The sequence below is a fragment of the Cydia amplana genome, chromosome 7 (genome assembly GCF_948474715.1).
Source record: "Cydia amplana chromosome 7, ilCydAmpl1.1, whole genome shotgun sequence".
NCBI classification, from domain to species: Eukaryota; Metazoa; Arthropoda; class Insecta; order Lepidoptera; family Tortricidae; genus Cydia; species Cydia amplana.
The window spans coordinates 20,143,191-20,170,552 of NC_086075.1; the positions used below are offsets into that span (position 1 = coordinate 20,143,191).

At 36.0% G+C, this 27,362-nt stretch overlaps 1 protein-coding gene and 1 long non-coding RNA gene across 3 annotated transcripts in view; one reads left to right on the forward strand and one right to left on the reverse strand.

Moving 5' to 3' along the window:
• LOC134649685 (uncharacterized) overlaps positions 1-27,362 on the forward strand; it is a 208,930-nt gene that overhangs the window by 101,139 nt on the left and 80,429 nt on the right. The window lies entirely within an intron of this gene.
• LOC134649576 (EGFR adapter protein-like) overlaps positions 1-27,362 on the reverse strand; it is a 109,054-nt gene that overhangs the window by 11,024 nt on the left and 70,668 nt on the right. For both annotated transcript variants that reach the window (XM_063504382.1, XM_063504381.1), the window contains exon 5: positions 11,003-11,083. In XM_063504382.1, the coding sequence (XP_063360452.1) occupies positions 11,003-11,083 (81 nt within the window). The remainder of the gene's footprint in view (positions 1-11,002; positions 11,084-27,362) is intronic.

Genomic DNA, 27,362 nt, shown 5'->3' on the forward strand with positions numbered 1-27,362 from the left:
CCCAGCTTATTAATGTCCATCTAAATCACAATAACAGCTTTTACAGGCTCGTTAAATGGAGGAATAATTACGCTCAGTTATTGCCTTTGTTTACTTCGGTACGCCGTTTAATAACTTTACCTACGTGTTTTGGTATCTAATATCAATTTTGAGATCTAAATGACAATTAAATTCGCCGGACTGTTTTGCTTTTTACGTTAGTTTGAGGCATGCGCTTAAAAAAGATGCAAGTTGAACAATGCGCACTGATGTTAACAAATGATTATTGTGGAAAAAATTCACTTCTCACGGCATTAAGAAAGTGCACCCTTTCATAATAAAATATAAAAACTATTATAAATATTTAAGTAACTTCGAAATAATACAAAAACTTATGCAGTAGGTAATATTTAGGTACTTTCCATTGGGCATTTCTAAATCAAAGGCAAATTTCGTTAGTGAACTGAAAAGGAAACGCAACAGTAAAATAAAGGAGTTTAAACGTTTTCTAATTTCCCCTGGCACCGCCGCGCCGTGACAATGTAGAAAATGCACAGAAGATGGGATAATTTCTCTGCGCCGGGAACTCCCTTAGCTCATAGTTTGTCTCTGTAACACCTGTCGCTGCTGTGTCGTTGCTGTACTTACAGTCTTACAATATTGTTTTGCACAATAATGGTACCGTTTGCAGACTGCACCAGCATTACCGCAACAGTATCGCAGCGCAAAATTACTGCCGACTGCATTGCTGCAGCAAATGTCAAAAATTCGTGCAGAAAAAATGCAGTCGACTGAATCCGAACGGTACCATTAAGCGTCAGCTAAAACCATTTGATAATTTCTGCACTTCAGCTGACTTCAGATATAATTATTTATTATTTCCTCATTGATTGAATTTGGTTTAAACAACATAATAATGAAAAATAAGGCGTTTTAATCCTTGGTATAGTAGATAAGGGTTATAACAACAATTGGAAGTTATATTATTTAGTTACCTATTACTTTTGAAAAGTTTGGCCTAAATTTTCAACTCGCGAAGTATACCTACATAATCTATTCTATTTGAATACATACTTACTTATTGTCCTTAAAATTAGATACAATGCTTCATTCATTAGATCTAGTAACAAACAAAAATAATGTACTTAAAAGCACTCTGGGCAAATATAAAAACGTCACTTAATTATATTTTTGGGTTGGATAAGTTATTACTTTTTTTAGAAAAACGCATTAATCACGCTTCACTTCACTAAATGAGTTTTTTTTTGCTGATCACTATTGCTTGCAGTTTTTTTTTCTGTCACGATGCCTTGCAGTTCTTAACCACGCCCACAGAATTACTGTTATTGTTATTGCTAAGAAGTGTTTAGGTACCATCGTTCACACAATTTACCATTCGCAGACCTTACTGCAACGAGATAAGTAGACAGTTTAATGTCATTCTTTGCCAATCTTTATTTTGTTGGCGTATTATTTGTCGTAATTTTTGGCTGGTTCGAAAAGCTTCTTCTATAAATAAACGAAATACATAACAATTTGTCCAGAAAAAAATGTTGGTACTCGTAGTTAACTATGTAATTTTTTGTTGAGTTACAAAACCCCCATACGTTTTTGTAACTGAAAGGAAGTTTTTTAGAGCACACGGTGAATAGGGAAAAAATCGACCCGCTTGCTGAAAAGGGTTCGAAGATTTCTTTTTGCGCAGTTTTAATTAGGTAATATTAAAATCATCACAGGACAGGATATTAAAAGTTCGTTCAAATACCTATTCAATGTTTCTGGTCTGGTCAAATGTTACGGTACTAAATAATGCTCCTGTTACAAGTAAAATATTGCAGCGTCTACTTCATATTTCAATGTTAAAGAAGAATTACGACTATTACAGACTAAGAAATATCCCACAGACGAGGTCTTAAAATAAGCAGTATATAGCGAAAAAGTGCGATAAAACTCTAGCATAGAAAACAATGGCAGTCGCGTGCGGCGCGGCAGTAACGGCGCGGCGGGCGCGTCACGCCAGATTCGTATCTGTTATTTATATCATCTACACTTAGATCGAGTTTCTAATATTTTGAGGCGACCTTTGAATGGGTTTTCTGAACTTTGTACTTACGCATGCCGATTTGAAATCAATATAAGCGTGAACATATAAGTTTGACTCAAAACCTAGAGTTTTATTAACAAAGTGGCATTGTACTCGTAATATATATTGTATACATTGTATAAGATTTGAGAATTCAAGATTTTGAAATTACAAAAAAAAAGGCGTAATATCAAAATAAATAGTATTAAGTAGTTTTAGGTATTTATTCTTTTCCATATTGTACACTAACATAGATATACATAGGTAGTTAAATTGTATATTTTGTACTAACACTATGGGTTCTATTCCTGAAATAAATGATTTCAATTTCAATTTAAATATCAGAACTGCTGAGTTTTGTAAAAAAAAATACTTAGAACTTTTCATTATTATTTTACGAGTATTTACCATACGTAAACAGTTTTTCTTGAGCCCAAAACAATATATGTGTTTACATTTACAACAATATATTCTACTTGCCAAAGGCAAGGCCGTCTCGTCATTCGGTAAATATTTCCAAGAGTTTCAATCGAGCAATCTCCATTACGCTAGGCTACTGTGGCCCGATAGGCCCCGATGGGCCCCAATCGGCCCCGAGGGCCCGTCGCAATCTGCACGTTTTCTATCAGACTGTGATTCTATTTTGCTGGAGGGTGCGCGAAATTTGGGGTATGGTGCGAGTTCAAATGATTAATATTATATTTATTAAACATGACTACTTATGACAGCTTTTTAAGGCCGGTACAGCCAGCAGTTCCCATATAAATTGCAGTTGGGTTGCAGTCCGTCTGTAATGGCCCTTAAATTTAACGCACTTCATTTTCTATAGACACGATAGACACCCACTTCCAAACCTCGGTGATCACGTGATGATTTCTAAAGAAAATGAATATCGGATGTCTCTACCCGGACCCGGACCGTTCTAGCGTGTCATACTTAATACCTACTGACTTAGAATCCATCAACTCTGGCTGTTTCTTAAGGTCATTTATTCGCTCTCTTGATCTCCCTCAGGCCGCGTTCCCACTATGTACGACAGTAGGTAATCGACTAATCGTACCTACCGTCCTATATGTGAACACCTCTTACTAAGGTAAAGTGTCATTCTATGGAACTTGCTAACTATGTAAACAAAAGTCACCAGTAAATTGACATTCAGAGACAATTTTAATATGGCCGTTTGTTTACATAGCAAGTTCCATAGTGGAAAAGCAGCCTCACGCCGCCGGCCCCAGAACGCCGTTTATGGTCGTCGACGAACTTTAAATGCCGCACTATAACCTCAAGTCTGCTTTAGGTTTGTATTAGGGTGGTTTATGACCATAATTATCGCTCTTCGCTTCTCCCTTACACCACCGGCCCCAAAACGCCGTTTATCGTCGGCGTCGAACTTCAACCTAAGTGCCGCTTCACACGCGGCGCTGCGACCTTCAGACTTATTGTCCACGTGTGTAAATGCTTTAAGCCTCTTTTTGAGGGATGCGCTAGTAAGGTTAAATATAGTAGGCGGTCAAAGTTGAACTACAAAACCGGTTTCAAACAAAACTAAACTGACTTGATTTACAGATCATAATAGGTATATAAATGTACACCACATTAATTCGGGCGTAAACCTAGAAAGCTTAAGAATGTAGGTACCTACGCATGTAAGTTAATTGAGAATTAGAACAAATGCTCAGTTTTTGGCGGTTTTATACGCATTCCACACGAAACGTCCTTCCACGTGGCTCGTAAATAATACCAGTTTACAACGCAAACACAACTTTACGGCTTTAACACACTTTTTTTATAAAGTTGAATTTCAGTGAATAAGTAAAGTCAGGTCACGCAGGCCAGGAACAATCGGTTTTCTAGTCACCTTAGTAAAGTTGGAGGATGTACAATTTACAATCTAGGCTATAAAATTACATTTGCTAATAGCTATGAAATAAACTAACTCAGATATCTATTTCCATGAATTAATGACGATCCATCGACACCGATATGTTAACCCCTGAACCCTGTAGACCTGTAACATGTCACCTTACTGTAACCATAACCATCGTGTCACCCTTGTACCTCCATTACCGAGGTCCGACCTCACTTACGTAAACGGTTCCATTATTTATGATTTACAGTGACATTACCCCACGTGAGACGGTTACGTGAGAATATGTGAACGTTTTCGTAATGAAGGTAAACTTTCACATTAACATTACATATAATAAACAAAACTTTAGAAGCGTATTTTGCTAGTTTAATAATGAATATTTATTTTATTTTATCGGAGCTAGATACCTATTAATTTAATATTGCACGTTATTGCGTATTTAATTAAGCGTTATGATCGTCGAGGCACCGTCGTAGCTTTAATATTGGTTCTACACAAATTGGGACAAAGAAGCGTTTATTTACTTTATCAATAATAAATAATAATTAAGTAGCGAAAAATTTATATTCCTAATTGTTTGTAGTTGAACTTCAACGAAGTTATATCAATAGTAAAAGAAAGATTACGTACCCGACAAATAATTGACAAACATACAGTCAATAACTGTAATTGTTTGTTCAGATAATTATTGTTTGTTTACTTTTCATTAAGCATAATTAAATTGTTGTAAGTATTGTTCAAACAATTCAGTTTGAAGTCAAAATAGAACATTACAAATCTGAATTCCACGCATTCCACAATGATTTTTAATATTTATGGTGGAGTCAATATAATAATAACAATTAGGGGGAAAGACATACTTTGTGCTAAAATATATGAAATGGCGGATAGGGCGAAGTGGAGGAGAAAAATTCTAAAAGCTGACCCCTCCACCATGCGACATATACATACATAGCTTGAAAGAGAGAGATTGTAGAGAGTCAATTTCTGGTCCATCTCAGTTGCAATAAAAGTCTATGTCAATGTCGCAGTCGGATTGTATAATCCGCCGTATTACATTACGGCTAGCCGTTTTACAAAACAGGGGCGTTTTGAAATGCGGCGGTTCGACGATTAGCCGGATTGAATGCGGCTGAATGAAAATCCGCCGGAATGTATTCGGCGCCATACGTTCTTCAACACGGCTAGCCGTAATGTAATACAGCGAGTCATTAGCCGCCGCTTTGACAGTTTTTAGTTCCCATTTTTAACACTCGTGGCGCTGCCTGACATAACAACAACAAACTCTGGGTTGTCCATCAAATCTGGAGTTCGTCGGACTGTTTCTTTTTAAAAAACATTTCCTTCGCAACTTAACTAGACGGAGCCCCGCTTCGCGGGGCTCCTATTTCTGAGCGGTTTGCCCTTCGGGCATCTGAAGCTACCTAACGAACCTAACCTACCTACCTATTGATTTAGTGAGACGTCCGTGAAAACATTACACTTTGGGGAAAAAAGCGTAGGTGGGTAAATAGTAAGTAGGTTAGGTTCGTTAGGTAGCTTCAGATGCCCGAAGGGCAAACCGCCCAGAAATAGGAGCCCCGCTTGCGGGGCTCCGTCTATTTAAGTTGTGAAGGAAATGTTTTGGAAAAGAAACACATGTCACTGCGGTGGGACCATGGTAAAAATAAATTAAATTGCAAACATTGTCAAACTCCGGTTACGTAGACGACCGAAAGAACTGGTCACTCTACAATCTAAATAGTACCTAGATACGATGCGGCTAAACGTAGGCCGCCTTATTGAAGAACGTATCGCAATGACAATCCGGCTAATCGTCGAACCGCCGCATTTCAAAACGCCCCTGTTTTGTAAAACGGCTAGCCGTAATGTAATACGGCGGATTATACGATCTGACTACGACATCAATACAAAGTGCTCCACATTCGCTTACCTCTCGCGTTCACGGAACCAGACACTTTCAACCTTCAGACGTAATTAAATCCGGACCCTAAGTTATGCGTTATTGCCTCTTCGCACGACAGTACCCGGCAACTATCTCTATCGCACTCACAGGGTTCAATATACGCGTTCCGTTTTAAGCGAAAGTGAGGTTGGACGGAATTCCTATTACAACTGGTATACTAAGCAACTCTTAACTGATCACCGGTGGACCTTATACGTTTGTATTAAGGTTTATAACTGGTCATAGATGTGTACGATGGTACTTATGTTACAGCGCGGTGTTTTTCAAGCTTTTGGCTTACTGTGGGTGCGTGTATTGGCAGGAATGCGATCCTTATTAAATTTAGTTAAATATTAAGTATCTTCCTTCCTCCGCACAACTAAACTGTGAAACGAACTGTAAACCTTTAAGAAAAGAGCGTACACCCATCTTAAAGGCCGGAAATGCACTTGCAACCCCTCTGGTGTTGCAGGTATCCATGGGCAACGGTAATTAGCTTACCAACAGGCGTCTTGGCTGCTCGTTTTATCTCGTTCATCATAAAGAAAGTGGCATATATGCTAATATTATTTTATTTACCTACAAATGTCACCTGCACGTTTTGGCCAAGAAAATATATTTTTACCACGTTATTATTAATTCTTCGTTAGCTTACATACAAGTAAATATGTATTACCAATTTTTATCATACATTAAGTCCGACTCTCGTAAAACTCATTCAAGTAACATCGCGCTTACAAAAAAATAAAAGCTCATTTGACATTTCCAAACAATAAGTCCCGTAACCGATTTTAAAAACAGTTGAACTGAGTAATTAGGGCGGGGTCCCATTGCTCACAATAACGAACCGAATTTACGTCCCTTTGTCAGCGATAAGGAAAACTGTTTCTAACTCCAATAAAACTTTATAACCATTTTGTTTTGAGCGTTCTACGACCGACCCTTGCGTTTGTGAGTAAATTTTAAGTAGATTGTTGGGTTGTTTTTTAGGACTTAGAGTGACCTTCGAAGATTGGATTTATCAATGAGTTTGAAAGAGTTTTTTTTTGTCCGACCCTCAAAATGTGTAAATTATACAATAATGTAGTTTGACCAGAATGGGCCATTCTGTTACAGAGTAGGCGGTGCTAGAAATGTCTCCATTATTGTAGGTCTCATGCTGTTTCTTACGAATTAACCAATACATTATGTGTAACAAATCACTCGTAATGGGTTATTCATTCGTAATATTCGCTATATTGTCTGATAGTTTGACACTAAAAAACAATACTCTGAAAAGTCGTTTTAAAAGTGTAGCAAAACTATTGAACAAGATGAAACAATATTAAATATTCAAAAAACAAGTTTAACACAGATACAGATACGTACTTGTAGGTATTTGGAGTTTTTTTATGAATTCGAAAGAAATTACTGCAATCAAAAAGTGCACGGACGTTGAGCGTTTTGATTTGCATAAAGTGCCTTTGCTGCACTTTATCTTTTAAAGTTATCACTTTTAAGAATTCAAATGTTCAAACTACCGCCTATAACAGTTGATTCGAATCCAAATTGCCCCATATTTTGGTCAAAACGACGAGTATTTAACTTAATGGTGGCGCTAGGGTATTAATCAACACGCCGTAAGTGATTTAGATCATTGGCTGCCGATGTGGGGCCGTAAATCAAAGTAAGATGAGTTATTGTTGGAGTGTGTTTATTATTGTTTAGATTACAGCTTAGTTGTGGGACCGTTCATTCGACCTTGTTAACTAATAATTTCAAATTATAAACCTTAAGTAAGTACAAAAAAATGTAAAAGAAATGTACTGTTACGTATTGTTGAATCATAGACCACCAACGCAAAGTATTAGCAGATACTAGAATAAATAAATGAAATGAAACTAAATGATCTGATGGAAAATGCCTCTAAACACACGCACTAATCCCTTTAATTATGTAATTATGTAATTTTATTTTTTACCTATTTCTGAATTTTATTGTACCATTGTAGTTTTAATATTTTATTGACAGTATTAGTTAATGTGTGCTCATCCGGTTTGTCTGTGTTTTGTGACTCTGTATTATTTATTAACAATAGTCTTAAGTTATGCTTTAATTGTAAATATACACTAACACTTTTATGGGCTTTGCCTGAAATAAATGATTTTATTATTATTCTCTTTATTTATTTTTGGTCTTAAGTTAGGTTATTTTATAATATGGATATAAAAATAAAATACAAAAACACTTACAAAAACAATACAAAATACTTATAAACATATTATAAAAAACCTAACCTAGGGTGCCGCCAGCAGCGGGGCAAGGCCCAAGCAGCCGGTGGTCAGGGCTGCAGAGAGAGGAACCGGCGGACTATCCGCGCCGTGTCCAAGATCACCGCCTTCTGCATCTGACCCTTGATCCAACCACCTAGCGAGAGTCTCATTATTATTATTATTATTATTATTTTAATCCTACTTTTAAGAAAGTATGAAACAACATGATAATAATGTTTTTTTTTTTTTTTTTCAATTTTCATGGTAGGCTCGCTGGTTTTCGCGACATTTGCATGTACAACCATTCTAAGTTCGTTAACCATAAAATTATCCCTCAATAAATTACAACTAAACCTCACACTTCCCAACCTACCATTACCTAATCGTGCCTTAATAGCGGAACAACAACATATTATTACGATACAGGAGCAAATAAAGGTACCGTTTGGATTCAGACTGTACCTGTATCAGCATTATTACCGCAACGCGACATTAATGTCGACTGTGCATTGTTGCCGCAAATGTGAAACATCGGTTAGCAACATCGATTTTGACATTTGCGGCAGCAATGCAGTAGGTAGATGGAATGTCGCGCTGCTGAAGTTAAGTAGCCGATTGCATTACTCAGTAATGATTACTGTATGAATCTTTAATTTGATCTAATAAATGTAAATAATAATATAATATTATATTACGGTCGACTGCAATGATGCCTAAAATATGGGCATCGACATGGATTTTGACATTTTAAGCAGCAATACAGTCGGCAGTAATATCACGCCGCAATACAGCGTAAACTAAAACCCTTTTCTAAATTGTACAAAGCCCAAGTTATAGACTAAGCCTGCCCATGCCCATCATCGAGAAGATTTTCTTTCGCATATAATCACGTGAAAACCGTCTGTATAGTATGGGCCTGTCGTTGTTGGTGTAGTCTGTATCCGAACGATACCTTAACTGTTCGCCTCGCCTACTCCAAGACGATTTGAATAACACTCTTGGACCGATTAAAATAATAACGGCTATTGGTGTAAAACCGGAGAAATATCCTATTACACCGCCTGGGACGAAATTAAGGAAACGCAGGGATGCCCAGCACCTGCATTACCCTCTCGGCTTCACTGTCTTATCCCACAGGAAAGGCGAGCCAATACGTGTGGAGACAGGTCAGCTGCAGGAATCTGCCGCTTATTTCAGGTTGGACCCTACTCGCGCCTTACGGAAACTCAATTCCGGGTTTTATTTTGGAGTATCCTTCTCCTAGATGGATTGCAAACCAATGCTAAGAGGACGACCATCTCCCCTGTAACGAAATACCTTCTTGCTTCGTTTGTGGACTTAGTCGCCTCGTACGACACCCTTCGTCCACAAACGAATTTATGCTTCAGGTAAAAGGTTCTAATTAAAAAAAAATTACGTTGTGTCGTTTAGGCCGCTTTTACTAAAAAACACCCTTAAATCTTTGCTAACATTGCATTGTCGTTGTTTAAATAGTAACGTCTAGTGCTTCCTTCTACAAAAGATTGGGTATTTAGGTTAATTTTAAACATAAAACGGTTTATATTTGACGGCATCCTAGCGTATTTATTAGTCGGTCGTCGGTCGTGACCCTGCCTACAAAGCCCCTGCTTCGAATCTATGCAACTATATAGGATTAGGCTGATCTATGTATAATTGTTTTATAATATTTATTTATTCATTTATTTACATATTACATATTTGGATTTTGGAATATATATGTGTTATCCAAATTGTTAACAAACCCAGAACCAACGTAGGCAGGATCACTAATCACTACCGACTGGGCTAAGGTGCCGTTGAATGTTTTATAATGTTATGTTATGTTATCTTACCCAAAGCAGTGCGGAGGGCTGGAGCTGCGACGCCATTCGGAACGCATCTCCCAACAGCGAGTTCAGATCTTTTGTTTATTATCTTATGATATCTTATATTATCTTATGTTATCTTACCCAAGGCGGCGCGAAGGGCTGCAGCTGCGACGCGAACGCCATTCGGAACGCATCTCCCACCAGCGAGTTCAGTTCTTCTGTTTATTATCTTATGATATCTTATATTATCTTATGTTATCTTACCCAAAGCGGCGCAGAGGGCTTTAGCTGCGACGCGAACGCCAATCAGCATGCACCTCCCACCAGCAAGATCAGTTCTTCTGTTTATTATCTTATGCTATATTATGTTATCTTATGTTATCTTAGCCAAAGCGGCGCGGAGGGCTTTACCTGCGACGCGAACGCCATTCGGCACGCACCTCCCACCAGTAAGGTCAGTTCTTCTGTTTATTATCTTATGCTATATTATGTTATCTTATGTTATTTTACGTTATCTTACCCAAAGCGGCGCGGAGGGCTGTATCTGCAGCGCGGAGGGCTGCAGCTGCGACGCGAACGCCATTCGGCGCGTACCTCCCACCAGCTAGATCAGTTCTTCTGTTTAATATCTTATGATATCTTATATTATCTTATGTTATCTTACCCAAAGCGGCGCGGAGGGCTGTATCTGCAGCGCGGAGGACTGTAGCTGCGACGCGAACGCCATTCGGCACGCACCTCCCACCAGCTAGATCAGTTCTTCTGTTTATTATCTTATGATATCTTATATTATCTTATGTTATCTTACCCAAAACGGCGCGGAGGGCTACAGCTGCGACGCGAACGCCATTCGGAACGCATCTCCCACCAGCAAGATCAGTTCTTCTGTTTATTATCTTATATTATCTTATGTTATCTTACCCAAAGCGGCGCGGAGGGCTGCAGCTGCGACGCAAACGCCATTCAGAACGCATCTCCTACCAGCAAGATCAGTTCTTCTGTTTATTATCATATGATATCTTATATTATCTTATGTTATCTTACCCAAAGCGGCGCGGAGGGCTGCAGCTGCGACGCGAACGCCATTCGGAACGCATCTCCCACCAGCGAGTTCAGTTCTTCTGCCTGCAGACAAACAAATAAACATTCAGTAAAAGCACACTAGTAATAAATCAACAATTTTACATATATAGGTACCTATTTGGACGTCAACTGCAGCTACATGCTGTTGCGGAGTTGTTGTTATCCCCGCTGTATCTGTACATGATTTTGGTAAAATGAGTAACGGAATGAAAGTCATAATAGCTGCAATAATACGGCGGCGAATGTAACTCATATCTCATATTATCAAGGAATTTGACGGAAACAGAGGCGGCAACAACGAAATCACAACAGTATTGCAGCTGCAGTTGACATACGATACGAACGTCACCTATAGATGCTTAAGTTGTTCACACACTAGCCTACATATATTATATTCCCTGCTGTGCCCAGCAGGGACGTAAATAAAATGGTGATTGATGACTTTCATCCCGTCCTACATTTTATTTTGTTACATTTTTCGCTGTTTTATCAAACAATTGCGGAACAATTACAACTTGAGCATTAAAATGCTGCTAAATGGCAAACGCACTCAACGCAGCGATTCAAGTCGCATCGAGTAGTTTCGGTACAGCGTGTTTGAGTGCTGCCTTAATGCAATGCGATGGAGCTACACCAGCAGCGGAACTAAAAGCGAGTGACTGCTTCTTGTGTCAATTTATCTTAATAGTTTAAATTAAAATGCATCATAACATAATGTATTATTTATTATCATATCAGCCGAAGTTCGTTGACTTCTACATTCTAAGTGACGCCTCCTCCAAGGATCTTTACTACTACCGATGGTGCATTTTTCCTGTCCAACAGTTTATTGCAATCTTAACCAGACTTACCAAAAACAATCCAAGTTAACTCCTGTCTTGAATTTGAGAATTATGAATTAATGAAATTAACACTTCAAGTGGCCAAACTTCATTTTTTCCATGGTGCATCTCAAAGTGCCAGTAACTACAGGGACGGACCATAGATCTGTAGTCTGTGATAGCATTATTAATGTCACAAAGATGATGAGCATAGCACAGCAGCAACTTCTGAGTACTGATTGGTTGAAGTACTTATGGTAAGGTAGCTTACTTTTGAGATTTTATTAGTAAAACTCAAAACAGGAGTACACCTACAGGAGTATTAAATCTCTATCGCGTCCGCTTAATCCCAGGCCACAGCCTGTTCAACGGACTCCTATGTTTATCACCCCTCTAGTCTAGTGCATTATGCTATGCGGCAATTACGGTTTCATTCAAAACATAATGCTCAACTCAGAAAGTATAACTACGGGTACATTTTGTAGGGAAAATTATGTACGAATTGCTCATAATAGTTGCTTTCGTATTGTATAATATAGTAGATATAGTCAGCATCAATAGTAGCGGATGAAACAACGCGTTAAAAGTATCAGCCATCCTGGATAACTTTTCCAAAGAGTGATAAATCTCTGCAGTTTGCATTACCTAAAAAATATCTATTGCATTGTAATTAATTAGTCTACAAATAGAGACATATTGTATAATAGGTATCTCTTTTTTCTTTTTGTTGGACTTCGCTCGACATATCTGGCAATATCCCGCGACACGTCTCGCCACCTTACCCGACATCGCTGCCGACACGTGTCGTGGGTCATTAAATTTGTCGCCTAGTGTATCCCTGGCTTGTGATTGTCATTGACATGTTCTTCACGGCAACACCATCTCTCGGCCATTAGTCGAGATTGCGATTAACGATTTTTTATTTTTAAGAAGCTTTTTAAACGTACGATATAACGGTGCACAGAGCCAAAATGATAAATGTTACATTTCGTATAAAAGTAACACATACATATCCACTGTTGTCCAACAAAATTATGTATCTTACGAGTTACGAGTCTTCTTTCAAGATTTGCGTCCCAGATATGCCATAACACAATCCTGTCACAACAAATCGTTGCACTTTCTACCCCACGACCACGTGGGCGGGCATATCTCACGACATCACCAACATACTCTTGTCTTGTTTTTAACTTTAACTTCATACATATAAAGTTCAAATTACAGATGCTAGCTGCAAATGGTTTGGTGACTACGCTTCCTTTTGTGGAATAAGCCTTATACGTCAACGCATAAGGATTAGCTTTTTCTGTTTTGGTGGCAACTTTTTTAAGCGCATTCCTGCGTTTATACGTTTATTATAACGACGAACATAAAGTTCAAAATTGAATAAATTTATTGTAAAGGAAGTGTGGTATAAATGAGATTCCTTAATGGAGCAATGTTTATAGAGCTATAGTTTGTCTTAGCTTTTGTAACACATTCCGTTGAAAAATGTAGTTGTCTGTTTGACTTCATGTTAGCAGTTGTTGGTAATAAATTTGTGTAGAAAAATACAGTTCGTGAGCTGCATTTGTAAGCGGTTGGAAATAGCCTTGTAGGTGTATTGAGTTTTTAGTGTTCGTTATTGTAGTAAATTGTGTTTACATATGACATGTAGATAATAAATTTATTTCGACACACTGTAGACTTATTTCGAAAAGGAATTTCTATCGTTGATTTTGTTTAGGCGTGAATTTATGACGTGTTTTTATTTTTCGGTGTGAAACGTGAAAGCTTAAAAGACATAGTTTTTATTAAAGAACTTTATCACAGTAGACATTATTATAGTATTTTATGCAACCGTTGTTTAAGAGGAGTCAAAAAAGGCGAGTGGCGTGAGTAACAATTTGAGGCGAAGCCGAAAATTGTTAATAAAGACGCCACGAGTATTTTTTGACTCAGTTAAACAACGTTGCATACAATACTTTTTCTACGACCAAGCACTTACTTTAAAAAAAATTGTTTTAACAAATATTTTTCATTCAACAAAAATAATACTTTAAACAAGTGGAGTAGGTAAACAAACCAAAAGTATACAGCTAAGATACGCGACCCGGCCACCGCGCCCCGCGCCCCACGACCGGTTGGTCAGCGACACCTTCTTGTAACTCATGAGGCCCTGGTACTTGCTCTTAGTTAAATTACAATTTTGGACAGTTTTTTCTCAATTTTGGCCACAGTAGCCAATGGAGACTAACAAGCAACGCTAAGCGGTGTTCGTAGTCTGTGGATCTTGCTATATTACGGGTGTCACATGCGCGTTTCTGACTTCTGAAGCAATTTTATTGTTTCAACTAGTTAGTACTCCTCTGTCAGAGATGACAATTAAAATTAGGTTGGCAACAATGTATTTCATACAATATTTTTTAAGAGGTGATTACACGAAGTATCGTAAAAGTACCAAAAAGATACTGCGTGTATGCACAAATACTTTTTTGGAGAATAGACTAAAGACTTGTCTTGACAACTATAACATAGGGGTTTAAAGGTGTGTGTACGACCTTTTAAATGACAAATAAAAGTACGGGAGTAGAAAAAATATATTTTAAGCGCCTGAATACGCCTGAAGACAATTTTTTTTTAATGACATATAATAAAATGTACTTACAGGTAAGGCGACATCACCAAGCATGTTTTTACAATTATCTGTACCACTAATAAACGTATACTTAGCATGTAAAGAACCAGTCGGGAGCGAGTTACCGAGATACGCGTACAGTTGCCATGAGCCAGGATTTCCCCTTACATGTCGGGATTTTAGGCCCTTTACTTATTTATTTATTTTATTCCATCAGGTAACAAGGCCCATATTACAAAATACCTTACCGTATAACATTTTAATGCATTTTGTAAACTTTAAACACTATTTAGGCTACAAAACGGCAGCGTGGCTCCGTTAAATGCTCCTGCTGCTCATGGGTTGGTGGTGGCTGGTTTGGGTTGGTGGCCGTCCTTTGACAGGATGCGGGGGACTTGGAAAGTGTTAGGGTTTTTTAGGGACCTCAACTTAAGTAGCGATTAGAAGCTAGCTAAGGTTGGTTTGTGTTGGACAGAGGAAAGAGAAGGCTATACTGTAGTATTTATAAACCAGAGAGAGACCACGAATGGAATAACGGCCCTCAGACCAATTTTAGGTTCAAAAATATACCCATTTGTAACTTTCTTTTAACAAATACGAGTAAGACCGAGCAGACCGTACACTACACCACACGGTATTTGACTGTCCTCTAACCAAATACCAAGGGCAAGTTGAAGATTTGACCACCTTAACCATAGAAGCGGTACAGTACTTAAAAAGTGTAAATCTCTGAATTAGAGTAACACAAAAAGCCATACGAAAAAAAATGTTTAATAAAGTTAAAGTATATAAAAAAAAACCTTCGAGATACGAAGGTCTAATTAAAGAGACCAAATTATCATTTAAGAAAATGCTGATGGACCAGGCCAATGTGTGGACTTCCGCCCGGTTATTCCATTTTATCATGGTAACCCTAGATATGCGTGGTAAAGTAATCATTTAAAGACGCCACTTATATCTCAAGTCGTGGAGTATTTTTGTGATAGTTAGTTCTATTTTTGTCTCTTCGAGTTGTATCTATGGGTTATAGAAAAATGTAAGTAGGTATGTTTTTCTTGTTTAGAAGAGTTTATGGACAGCTTTTAAGTGGGCAAGTCAGAGCTGGGTTCTAAAGTTATATAATTTCTACGCCTTGTTCAGATATTTTTGTACGCGCAATGATATAGGAGGCAAACGAGCGTAACATAAGGACGATATTTGCTTGTATCTTTATAAGAATAACCTGTCAGATCATTCCTTATGGCAAGCGACAATGCGGTATCTTTTGCTTGAAAACGACACATATAAGTACATACCTACTCGTATATTTACGATTTCCCAGCAGTATTCCTATTCTTCCATCAGCGCTCGCTCCCGCGCGAGACTCGCATCCGTACTTAATTATCCTCAACATTATTTCCATTTAGCACAGCGCATGTTACTTAGTTACAGTTTTACAGGTCACGAGTTCACGACCACGATGCGACACGAAGAAAGTTACAATTCGTGTACTTAGGTCATTGTTATATGCAAAATATGTATAATCGAGCAACAGAAACACTACGACAACGTATAAAATTATAAAATATTTTAGTACCTATATTCTGCCGAGGTGAGGTATTGTCGTATTTTTAAGACACAAATTTATGAATACAGTTAGTTGGCGCTTAGCACCTGTTGTTTAGTTATTTTCTCTAATCTCTGCTTATCACTTGCTTTAAATATACTAAACAGGTTTAACCTCACTTAATCCTCATTAATTATGTAAGTACGGCATAAGTACAAGTGTAATAACTTTACTTATTATATTCAATTTAATTTAATAAATTTGAACATTACAACCTCACTGTAATGAGTAGTCAAGTGGTGATAATAATAATTAATACACTGTTAAAAGTTGAGCAAATAACATAAAAAAGGATTAAACACGTACCCAAAACCGAAAGAATCGTCTCGTAATCGTACCGTATAAACAACCAATCTGCCAACTGCCAGCTCATTTCATTACCATACACATTATACACATTGTTCTAAATGTTCTAATCAGACAGAGACACTGTATTGTGAGCTTTACAGATGACTTCATTAACTTTGTTACGATTCAACAATTTCTGATTAAAGATTAGTGTTGACGAGATGACATGGTTGGTTAACGGTATAAAATGCCTTTCTTAATTTAGACATGTTCGATTTCTAAATGGGGGATTAGTGGGTTAAACTTCCTACTTTCTTCACAATCCCACGTATTTAAGACACATTATTAAAAACATTTTTACACAACTTGATGTATATGAACCACAGCTGTTCCAAGTCTATTGATTTTATTTTAATTATTATAAGTGTTAGAAGCTTTTAAAATGTGTTTGAAAAAAACACTAAATCTAAAAAGACAGACGAAGGGAAGCTATGGTTAATAAGCAATCAATTTCGCAAAAATATATTCTATTAAGTTCATATTCAGGGTGGAAAATGGGGAATAAGTATGTATGAAGAAAATTTCTTGATGATCCACTAACGTCTTAATAACGTTCAAAGTAGTATGTATAATTATATAGGTTAGGTATACCCAGAACACGATTTTGGTACCTATTAACGATCGAAACCTCTGTAGCCTTAACATACAGAGAAACTCTAAACAATGAAACAGACGCAGATGGAGCCACAATCGAGTCGTAAAGAGGCTATCGTCCCAGTCGGCCATCTGTTTCATGTCACGCCTTCCTGGTAGCCTACAGCTAAAGTAGACTTTATGATGATGATGATTAATGATTTTAGAACAGACGGCAGAGCCTAGAGTAGATTCTACTAGTAGACTAGTTAGTTAAGTTAGTAGATTTACCTTTTGTGTAAGTTTTTATAAAATTCAGGAAAATTATGAAAGTAAAGTTAAAGTAAATGACATTACATATCTTATTTAGAAAGTATTCGTTTAAAAATATTAAAATGGAACAACTTTTCTGTTTTAAGTATTCGATTAATACCTATGTGCCTAAAATATAAATTATCTATTTGACCAATGCCCGTTGTTTACAAATATAATGAGTCAGGCCATCCGCCTAAATTGACATCGCACTGTACAGTCGCCATTCGATAGATCGGAGCGGCTAAGGCGCTCACAAATATCTGAACACGCCTCTATTGTCAGGGTGTTAGAGTGCGAGTTCAGATATTGTGAACACCTTGGCCGCTCCGATATATCTGATGGCGACTGTACACCAATATTAGCTCATTATAATATCCACCACGACGTGATAAGACCGCAAACTTATTATTTTGATTCCGGTCCCCTATGGATGGACTAAGAAAAGAACGTCCTCCGTAAACACAACCTCACCCCACATGAAATAACCCGTGAGCAAAACCCGTTATCCTCAAAATGTCTATCTTACAAGGAGCTGCATTTAAACCCTAAAAATCTGATCTTGAATTGATACTATACTCGCAATCTACCTCACTCGTACCGATATAAGTACGATCGCGAAACACAGTATATCAAATCAGTATCAAATCGTTATAAAGTTTGAATGCAGCTTTAAGTTATCAATCGGCACGCACGCGATTGAATTACTGGCGCGCCGCAGTTGGAATATACATGCAAATCAAACGACCAGTTGTGTGGAAACAGAGCTTTCTGTATATTCAATATTGTTACATATTTTATAAACTTGTGTTTGGTACTATTGGTTCTTGAGAAACAGATCGCTCTCTAAGCATTCCCGCACTTTTCTGATGGAAACGCAGCCTTAGACCGAGGTACTTAATATAAAATCAGATGAGTCTGATAGACGAGACAGACATTCAGCATATGGAAGTGACCCTACGAAAGTTCTAATATATTTTTGAGTTTTATAAATAGCTAATAGCTCTAATGAGCTACGAACTAAACTTCTCATTTAATTTCCTCATGATATATTATAAAAATTAAAAATATTTGGAACGTCATAAATTGGATGCTCCAAAATATTCTTCTAACTGAGTTTAAATAACTGCTTTTATTTATGTGGACATTAAAATGAAAAATGATTATATAAAAAAAACGTTGTTTGACTCACATAGCCACATAAATTATATTAATGCTATGTTACGTTTTACTTAGTTTTATATGAACTTTATACACATAATAATAAAAATTGCGTAAAGAAGATAACTACATAAGTAACATAGTGTGCAGAAAATGGTTGGAGAACGAAACATAGTAACTCATATTACAAAATTCAGTTCCTTCATTGTTACAAACCATAAAAAAACAATTCGAAATAGTTGACTTTTAATAATAATAATATATTTATTTCAGGAAATACAGACACCAAATAAAAGTAGTGCAGTGATTCCCACACTAGGCACAGCCTGTATTGTGGGAATCTAAGAGAAATTAACGAATAATAAAAATCCTAACTAAAGTCTCAGAAAGTTAAAAAGGTGTAAGTAATTTTTATTTTATTTAAACTTGGGAAACAAACAGGCAAAATAGTACAACAAGATAATTAATTTAGACAATACATAGCCAAAACAGTTTCCACTTATAACTAATAACATTTATGTTTGCTCAGAAAGGAGTTAACTTTTAGGTTACACATATTATTATTAACAACGCATATTATTTTTAAATTAATGCGTTTCATATTATATTATGTACATAACAGAAACAGAGAATATCCTAAAACCTTAAAATTTATGTCTACTAACTATTTTTTTTTTCTTTTTTTTATTAATCGCAGTAACAAACTGTTGAAAAGACATGTGATTTATATCATGATCAATGTATTTTTCATTATAATTTTTACAAGCTCTGATTAGGAACCTATTCCTTGCATACGCTGTACGACATAACGGGGTAGCAAATAAGCCTACAGAACGAGTACGCCGATTTGGACATCTATATGATATTCTTGAGAGGAGATTAGGTGAATCAATTAACCCATTTAAAATTTTGTAAAGAAATTTTTGATCACTGATTTCACGACGCTTACAAAGAGATTCAATGTGTAAGTTTGTGTGAATGTACTTAATTATGTGCGTATGTATGTGAGTATGTATGTATGAATTAATGATGTGCGTGCGAATACCTGAATAAAAGTGTGAAAGAGAGAAAACAAGAGTAGTTGTACATGTTATTCATCTTTGGGATCAGACGTTAGAAAAGATTGACATTTATAACTATAGGTATATAGTCATTTTAAAATGTCCTCTGACTCATAATAGGTCCAAGAAAATAGTTGACTTCACAGCAAAGATATATTTTCATACAATAAATAACTCGTGCCCCGAATCTTCCATCTTAAATTTTGAACCAGAAGAAAATATGCCTTATAAGTGGGTTGAAGTTTAACCATAAATCAGATGCGAGAGGTTATGACTTTATGCGGTATTTATGGATGCAGGAGCTCATGTTGTATGCATCGGGACGTGTTTTACATGTATGGAAATTAGAGATATTATTAAGGAGCTGGAGATATGTACGTACGGTACCGGTTAGAAGTTACTTTATGTTTGTTGGCTGCTTAAAAAATATCTCACTTCCTTGTCTAGTTGCGGGGTCCAAAATTTCAATGTAAAGTAAATCATATTAAAATAGGCTATTAAAAGATGAAACCCTAAAGCAAACTTTTAAAATAAGTACAGTAAATCTCGTATAAATCTTCTCCATACATATAATAATATAGTCTCTAACTCTTTCGTCTATATCGTCGCCCCCATGGAAAACTCACGTATCTGCTATTTTTACAAAATTGACTTTTTGATATAAATCTGCACCAAATAGGAGAATACACCTTCTCACAAATTTTCATAGATCTAACATTCATGGTTCCAGAGTTACATTTGTACAAATCTGAATGTTTATATGTTTGCACCCATGGTAAACTTACAACTTGTAGTTAAGATATTTTTCCGTGGACTATTATATGGATCATGAAAGATTTTGTCCCATAGTAAACTTACTGATCGGGCAAATTCGCATATTCACTGTGTCAAATATTATATATATATGAAGAAAGTAGCCTATAGCAAATAAACGAATCTAGTTGTTTCGTTACTTTGCTATGGTGGTGATTATTACCCAGCAACATGACTGGCCTGCAGTATATTTGCGAATGTGGTATATTCGTCAGTTTGAACATGAGTAGCCTACAGCAAATTTGCGAATCTGGCTAATTCGTTAATCTGTTATGGTGGCAAGTGTGTTTGTGTTCGTAATGTTATCCAAAGTAAATACGCGAATCAGGCATTTTGGCAAGTTTATGGTAGTAATTTATAATTTAGTAATGAAATCACATTTCACATTTTTGCGAATATACTTGAATCGCATTTTAGTTAAGGTAAAAAATTTAGAATAATCGTTATAATATAATAAGCAGGGGTCGGACAAAAAGTGCGGATGACGTCAAACCACTTATAGGATGATTTCAAGTAGTATTTTTGATTTTCATAAACAATTATCACTTATCATTTATCGACCTCTTTATTAAACGATATCGCCACTTGAAATGAGTAAGTACGTTTTTGACTGACACATTGTCAATCAGATGAACAATAAATTGACGTCGTTATTGTTTAGCTATTGTATCTTCACGATTATATTTAGCTAAAATTTATATTTACTAATGTATAAGAAAACGCTCTAAAATGTCATCTCTACTCGAATATTGTGCCAAGTTTCGTGAAATTTATTTTATTCACTACATCACCCTATCACCTGTATTATTAATTCCATGGATTTATTTACGATTATTTTGTTACTTCATTAATACTACTTTGTTACTACATGTCACACGGAAGTTTAAATACAAACTCAAACATCATCCTGTGTGCAAGATTACGTCATTTTTACGTCATCCGCACTTTTTGTCCGACCCCTGATAATAAGTTTTGTAAGGAATGTAACTTGTTAAATACAGTGTTCAGAAAAAGGCACTATTCCAGCATGTATAGAGACATATCATATAAATTAAAATTTCATGTGCCAAAAAAAGATCTTTGCAAAAAGTGCGTATCATATGGAAATGGAGAGTGTGAAGAGGGTGATTATCTTCAGCACCTAAAATGAAGAGATGACGCTTTTTTGCGTCGAGACGCTGACAGACAAGCAGCAGTGAATGATGTGAAAACTTTGGCATTCAACTGTGATTTAGAATCAGTTCTCCAAACACCTAAAGGGGCAGCTGGGCCCTTTTTTATTTTCGGAAGTTAGCTGTCTATAACTTAATTTTTTATAAGTTTGATGATCAAGATGTTGACTGTTATACGTGGGATGAAACTGAAGGTAAGTGGGGTAGTGTCGAAGTCGCAACCTGCGTATACAAATATATTTTAGACAAAGAAGGTATCACACATGTCAGAATGATGTCAGACAATTGCGGTGGGGAGCAGAAAAATTACCACTTCTGTTGCATGCTTCTGCACCTCGTTTCGACACATGAAACGATTGAAATAGTAGATCACGTCTTCTTTGAATCCGAGCACAGCCACATGGAATGTGATTCAGTTCACTCTAAAATTGAACAAAAGGCTAAAAACGTACCAGTATATACACCAGATGGATGGACTCAAATAATGAGATTGGCTAGAACGAATCCCCGTCCATTTAATGTAAACGTCTTGGTTCATGATGAGTTTTTAGACTTTAACAGTAATGAGGTGCAATTTGCAAAGGATACCAATTCGAAACAACAGAAAAAGAAGAAGAGAACTAAAAATAACGAAACCATTGAGAATGGATCACAGGACGAAACAGGATAAAAAGTTATGACTAATTTCTATGATGCAGTATGGATTCAATATCGTAAAGAAAGTCCCAAATCAATTTTCATTAAAAGTGATTATGATGACAAACACTTCACAGAGTTAAAATTAAAAGCAAAAAGGGGAAAATGTGCCACAGTATTACCTATTCCTGCTTATGATAATAGAATGTCTATTTCAAAAGCAAAAAAAGGTGATCTCATGAAACTATGCCGTGATAATCAAATACCTAAATACTATCACTCATATTTTGCAAACCTTCCAGTTTCTGAAGAAGTAATAGATCGTTTGCCGGAACCCGATCAGGAAGAAGATTTTTTTTTTATGTAATGAACACTTGTTCCATACTTCTTTTGTTTATTAAATACTTACACTATATTTTATAATGTTTTTTATTGGCCTAACTGTCAGGCCTATTCAAACGTGCAGTCGTGCACTGACATGAAACCGATACCTATTAGAAATATCAGTGAGAGCGAGACGCCCGTGAGAATGCATGACAGCTAACTGATAAGATTCCAATATCATTTTTATATCGGTTTTATGTCAGACAGAGCACGTTCGAATTGGCCTATGTAATAAGTGATAGCAAATTTTAAATAAAAAAAAAACATAATTTAACTAAAAGTGTCATAAAATACTGCTTTTGTATTCTGTGAATTCTGTGATACAATCGCATATAATATATTACTGGGATCAAAAGTAGATACCTACTCATTCGCAACTTTACAGCTAAATATAGAGGAATAAAAACGTATTCACAACTTCACATGCACCATAAGAAACTTACGAAAATGACATTTCCGTAACTTTACATTGGTTCAAAATGTTTGGAATGTATTTTTTACTTACGAAAGTGGCATTTTCATTAGTTTACCACGGTGTATAAGTTGACCTTTTTTTACTGTCTATGGAGTTACAAAGTTGCGAAAATGCGTTTACTTCTGATTACAATAGCGTAATGTATATCTCACAAATGGATAATATAATGCATACATTTTGGAACCCTTATGTATTTAAAATACCAGTTCAACCGCAACATTGACTTGTAAAAAAAAAGTTAAACTAATTTTACATCTTAAAATCCTTCCCCTCAAAAATGTGTTTTTTGCAGATAGGTGAGTTTTCCATGGGGGCGACGATATTATTACTTGACGTGCATTACATTTTATGTCAAAAATAGAATCACAAAGTGATCAGTTCAAAAACAGTAATCGTTTCATGTAGGTAAAGGTAATTCCAATGGTAGCTTTTAAGAGTAATTTAAACTTTTCGGAACATTAAATACAACAACATTAATTTTCGCGTTCATTATGCAAATTACAAAGTTTTAACAATAAAGCCTATATTACCATTTACATCAACTTGCCTTTAAAAAAGTTTATAATTGTGAAGCTTCAAAACGAATGCCATAAAAAAGTTTCAGTATTTCTTCGTTCGTACATTTATTTAATTCTGGTTGTTTCCAATCTAGGAAGTCAAGCTTACCTACAGTTTTTCGAATAAAAAAAAAACTATTGGTTGGTAGGGATTCCAACCAAAAAAATTGCCTAGATGATTTCAACTTCACATATATTATACTTGCCAATAGGTTTGGGGATTTCGGGTTTTGTTCGTGCATAATTCCTTAACAAAATGCATATACGTTCTCGAAAACTTATTTATCGCGATAGAGATAAAATAAAAAAAATCCAGCTACAAATCAATTTCGCTAGTATGAAATCCTGAATAAATGATTCTTGATTCTTAAAATCCCTCTGAATAGCTCGTTAAGCCTGCAAATCCACCAGTTACTAATAACCACGTCCTACAGGAGCTATTGTTTTGGCGTTTACTGCTGGGGCGAGGGGGTGAGGGGGTGGGGGGTGAACGACGGGAAATGGAGGCAGACGGAAATAGAATATGAGCGAATGTTTCGGAACAACAAACTGAGGGAACAATGCATATATTATTGTGGTAGATGCAGAATAGGTCGACTTCGACTGGAAGTTTTGAGTTGCTGTCACAACTGCGAGTGGGACTTGTCGAGAGTTATACTTACCTATGCTCGGAATAATAAACCAACAGGAACCGCCATTAACAGGCGTTCCCCTCTGCCAAAAGTAGGCGGCCGCCGGTCAAGGAGGTTATATAAAACTAGTTGCCATACGTCATACGCCATTCAGCAAACGTCAGTCTAAGCGGAATGTTAGGAGCAGAAAATGCCGAATTGTATCGTTTTCTCCTGTAAAAACCGATCGGACACATCTAGCGTACTTAAAGAACACGTTTCTTTTCATATGTAAGTACTATTACATGTAAATATTATCAAATAGTGCACTAATTTAGCAAAAAACTAAAAAACATTGTCAGTCTGAAAGTGATACCACTTCATGGTACTAGATCTAATTTAGGGTAATATTTAAAGAAGACTTTCTAAATATTCATTAGGTATACCTAACTTCTAATTTGCGTTGCTTATTATTATATAATTTATATAACACATTATTTTTCTATAACACCTTATTTTTATATCAACATAATCCATTCAAAGAAATAAATAGTATAAATCATAAGTAACGTGATATTACCGATCTGGTCATTGTGCTAGTTTCCGTCCATGCTCTAGTCTCTAGTTTTCGTCCACATGACAAAATAAATAAAAAATAGCAAATTAAATATCAAATATGTTATTTGCTAATCAGCAAATAACATATTTGATATTTAATTTGCTACTTGCCAAATACATTTTTTATGTAGATAGATACTCGTATATTGTCTCGACATTAAGGATTGCTTTAAGTCCAAATTTTTGCAGCAATGTAGATTTATATTCAATTTCTTCAAGTGGACGAAAACTAACGCACCTACCCTACTACTGTTTGAAAATTCATTTTTCTCTTAGTTTCTATCGTATATTTTTTATTTTACATGTCCAATATTTGTATTGTATTTTATTTATTTTAAGGTATTTACTGCCGTCATTTTCCATAAATAGGCACTTTTAATTTATTACTCTGGTATCACTCTACCATAGTTAGCGATGGGACACCATAAAAACCAATATCGATAAAATCTATATGAACATTATAAATATATTGTTATTTTGATATATTTTTTTAGATTTCCAAAAGATGCAATAAATTTTAAACATAAGTAGTTTTCAGCTTACCAAGCCATCGAAAACCTAAAAATATTGCAATATCAGTCACGTTTTAAAGTTCTAAGAACTGCATAAGTAAGTTTGTAATTCCATATAAATATATGCTATTACAAAGTTACTGTTGCAGTTCCTACAAATAGTAGGTAAAGGTACACTACGATGATAACCGACTTGGTTTCACATTAGCATTACATCTCAAAACTTTTTTGTAGTAGAAGCGTTGCGAGACTTGCACCTTTTAGGGTTCCGTACCAAAAGGGTAAAAACGGGACCCTATTACTAAGACTCCGCTGTCCGTCCGTCCGTCCGTCCGTCTGTCACCAGGCTGTATCTCACGAACCGTGATAGCTAGACAGTTGAAATTTTCACAGATGATGTATTTCTGTTGCCGCTATAACAACAAATACTAAAAGCAGAATAAAATAAAGATTTAAGTGGGGCTCCCATACAACAAACGTGATTTTTGACCGAAGTTAAGCAACGTCGGGCGGGGTCAGTACTTGGATGGGTGACCGTTTTTTTGCTTGTTTTGCTCTATTTTTTGTTGATGGTGCGGAACCCTCCGTGCGCGAGTCCGACTCGCACTTGGCCGGTTTTCACATGTAATGTTTTTGATGGTTATAATTGACTAAAGCAGACAGTTAAAATTCAGTCAATAAAATATCGACAATATTATCGACAAGTCCCTCGCACTTTTACGTTTACTTAAAACTGACATCATCTCGTTCACGGACAGGGTTGTCTGTGTTTGTTCTTGTATTTGTGTGAATATAGTTTATGCTAGTGTTTGATAATTTTGTCGTGTGCGTGTGTAGCGACGCATGCAAAAAATGCATTAGTGTTTACATTATTTGTGTGCGTTCCTCGCCCCCCGCGCCGAAAACGGCAGAATTTTTCACATAGAAATTAGTGCGTGTCACCACTCCATATTGGATTATTCCTCCGAGTACCTATGTGATAGGTATTCCTAGGATTACGATGTATTATAAAATGAATTATTGATATTTATTTTAAATGCCCTAGTTTGTCTTGAAGCCCGAAATAAAATTTCATTATTGAAAAAAAGAGTAATGTTCAGCTTTAATATAATGAATAACAAAAGAAACGTTTGAAAAACAACCTCCGTTTTAGAATTCGATGTCAAATCTAGCGTATGTCAACTTGCCATAAATAATAATCGATTGACGTATCCTTTAGCAAAATTATACAAAAATAATGTTTCCTGGGCTAAGTTAATAAGAACCCATGCATAAACATCACACATACATTGATTATTAAAATCATAACCGTCCGCTTTTTTGATGAAGTTGGCTAAATAACAACGTAACATTAATTTAGGACTCTAGGAGTCTTAATAAAAGTTTCAAATGACGATACTAATTGAAGTCCTACATCAGCAAGTGATCCGGACGTTCAAAAATACACCTACATACGATACGTCAAAAAGAATCTCTTGCGCCGTAAGTATTCTACATATATAGAGACATATCTCTTTTTGATACGCTGTTGAGAGAATGACAGATACTTTTGACGCGAAGTCTGATCCGTTACTTTTGATGCTGGCTGTAACATCAAAAACAAAGTCACGTCGTTGACATTAAATTTTAAAGTCACACACAACACATTGTCTCGATCCAGCATACAGGCAATATATCAATAGCGCGATTAACATACGACTACACTACAGAGAAAGGAGTATAAATAATAAAAAGTTTGCGCGAGACGACGACATATTTTTTAAATGGAGATGCAGAAAGCTGGCTGTATATACTGTAAGTACTTCGGCCATTTTATTAAAAGTTTTACATTACTTACAGTTTTTTATATGGGATTTTTTTTATATTATTTCTACTCAGAATCAAGAGCTCTTTCGATCCTTATAGGAGAAAAAAAAGTGTCCTAAAATGTAATAAGTAGAAATAACATCAAAATATCAAAAACTAAGAGTATTCAATTATTAAATTAAGAGTACCTACTAAAATTAGTATTTATATAAACAGTAAATTGGAAACATACCTACTA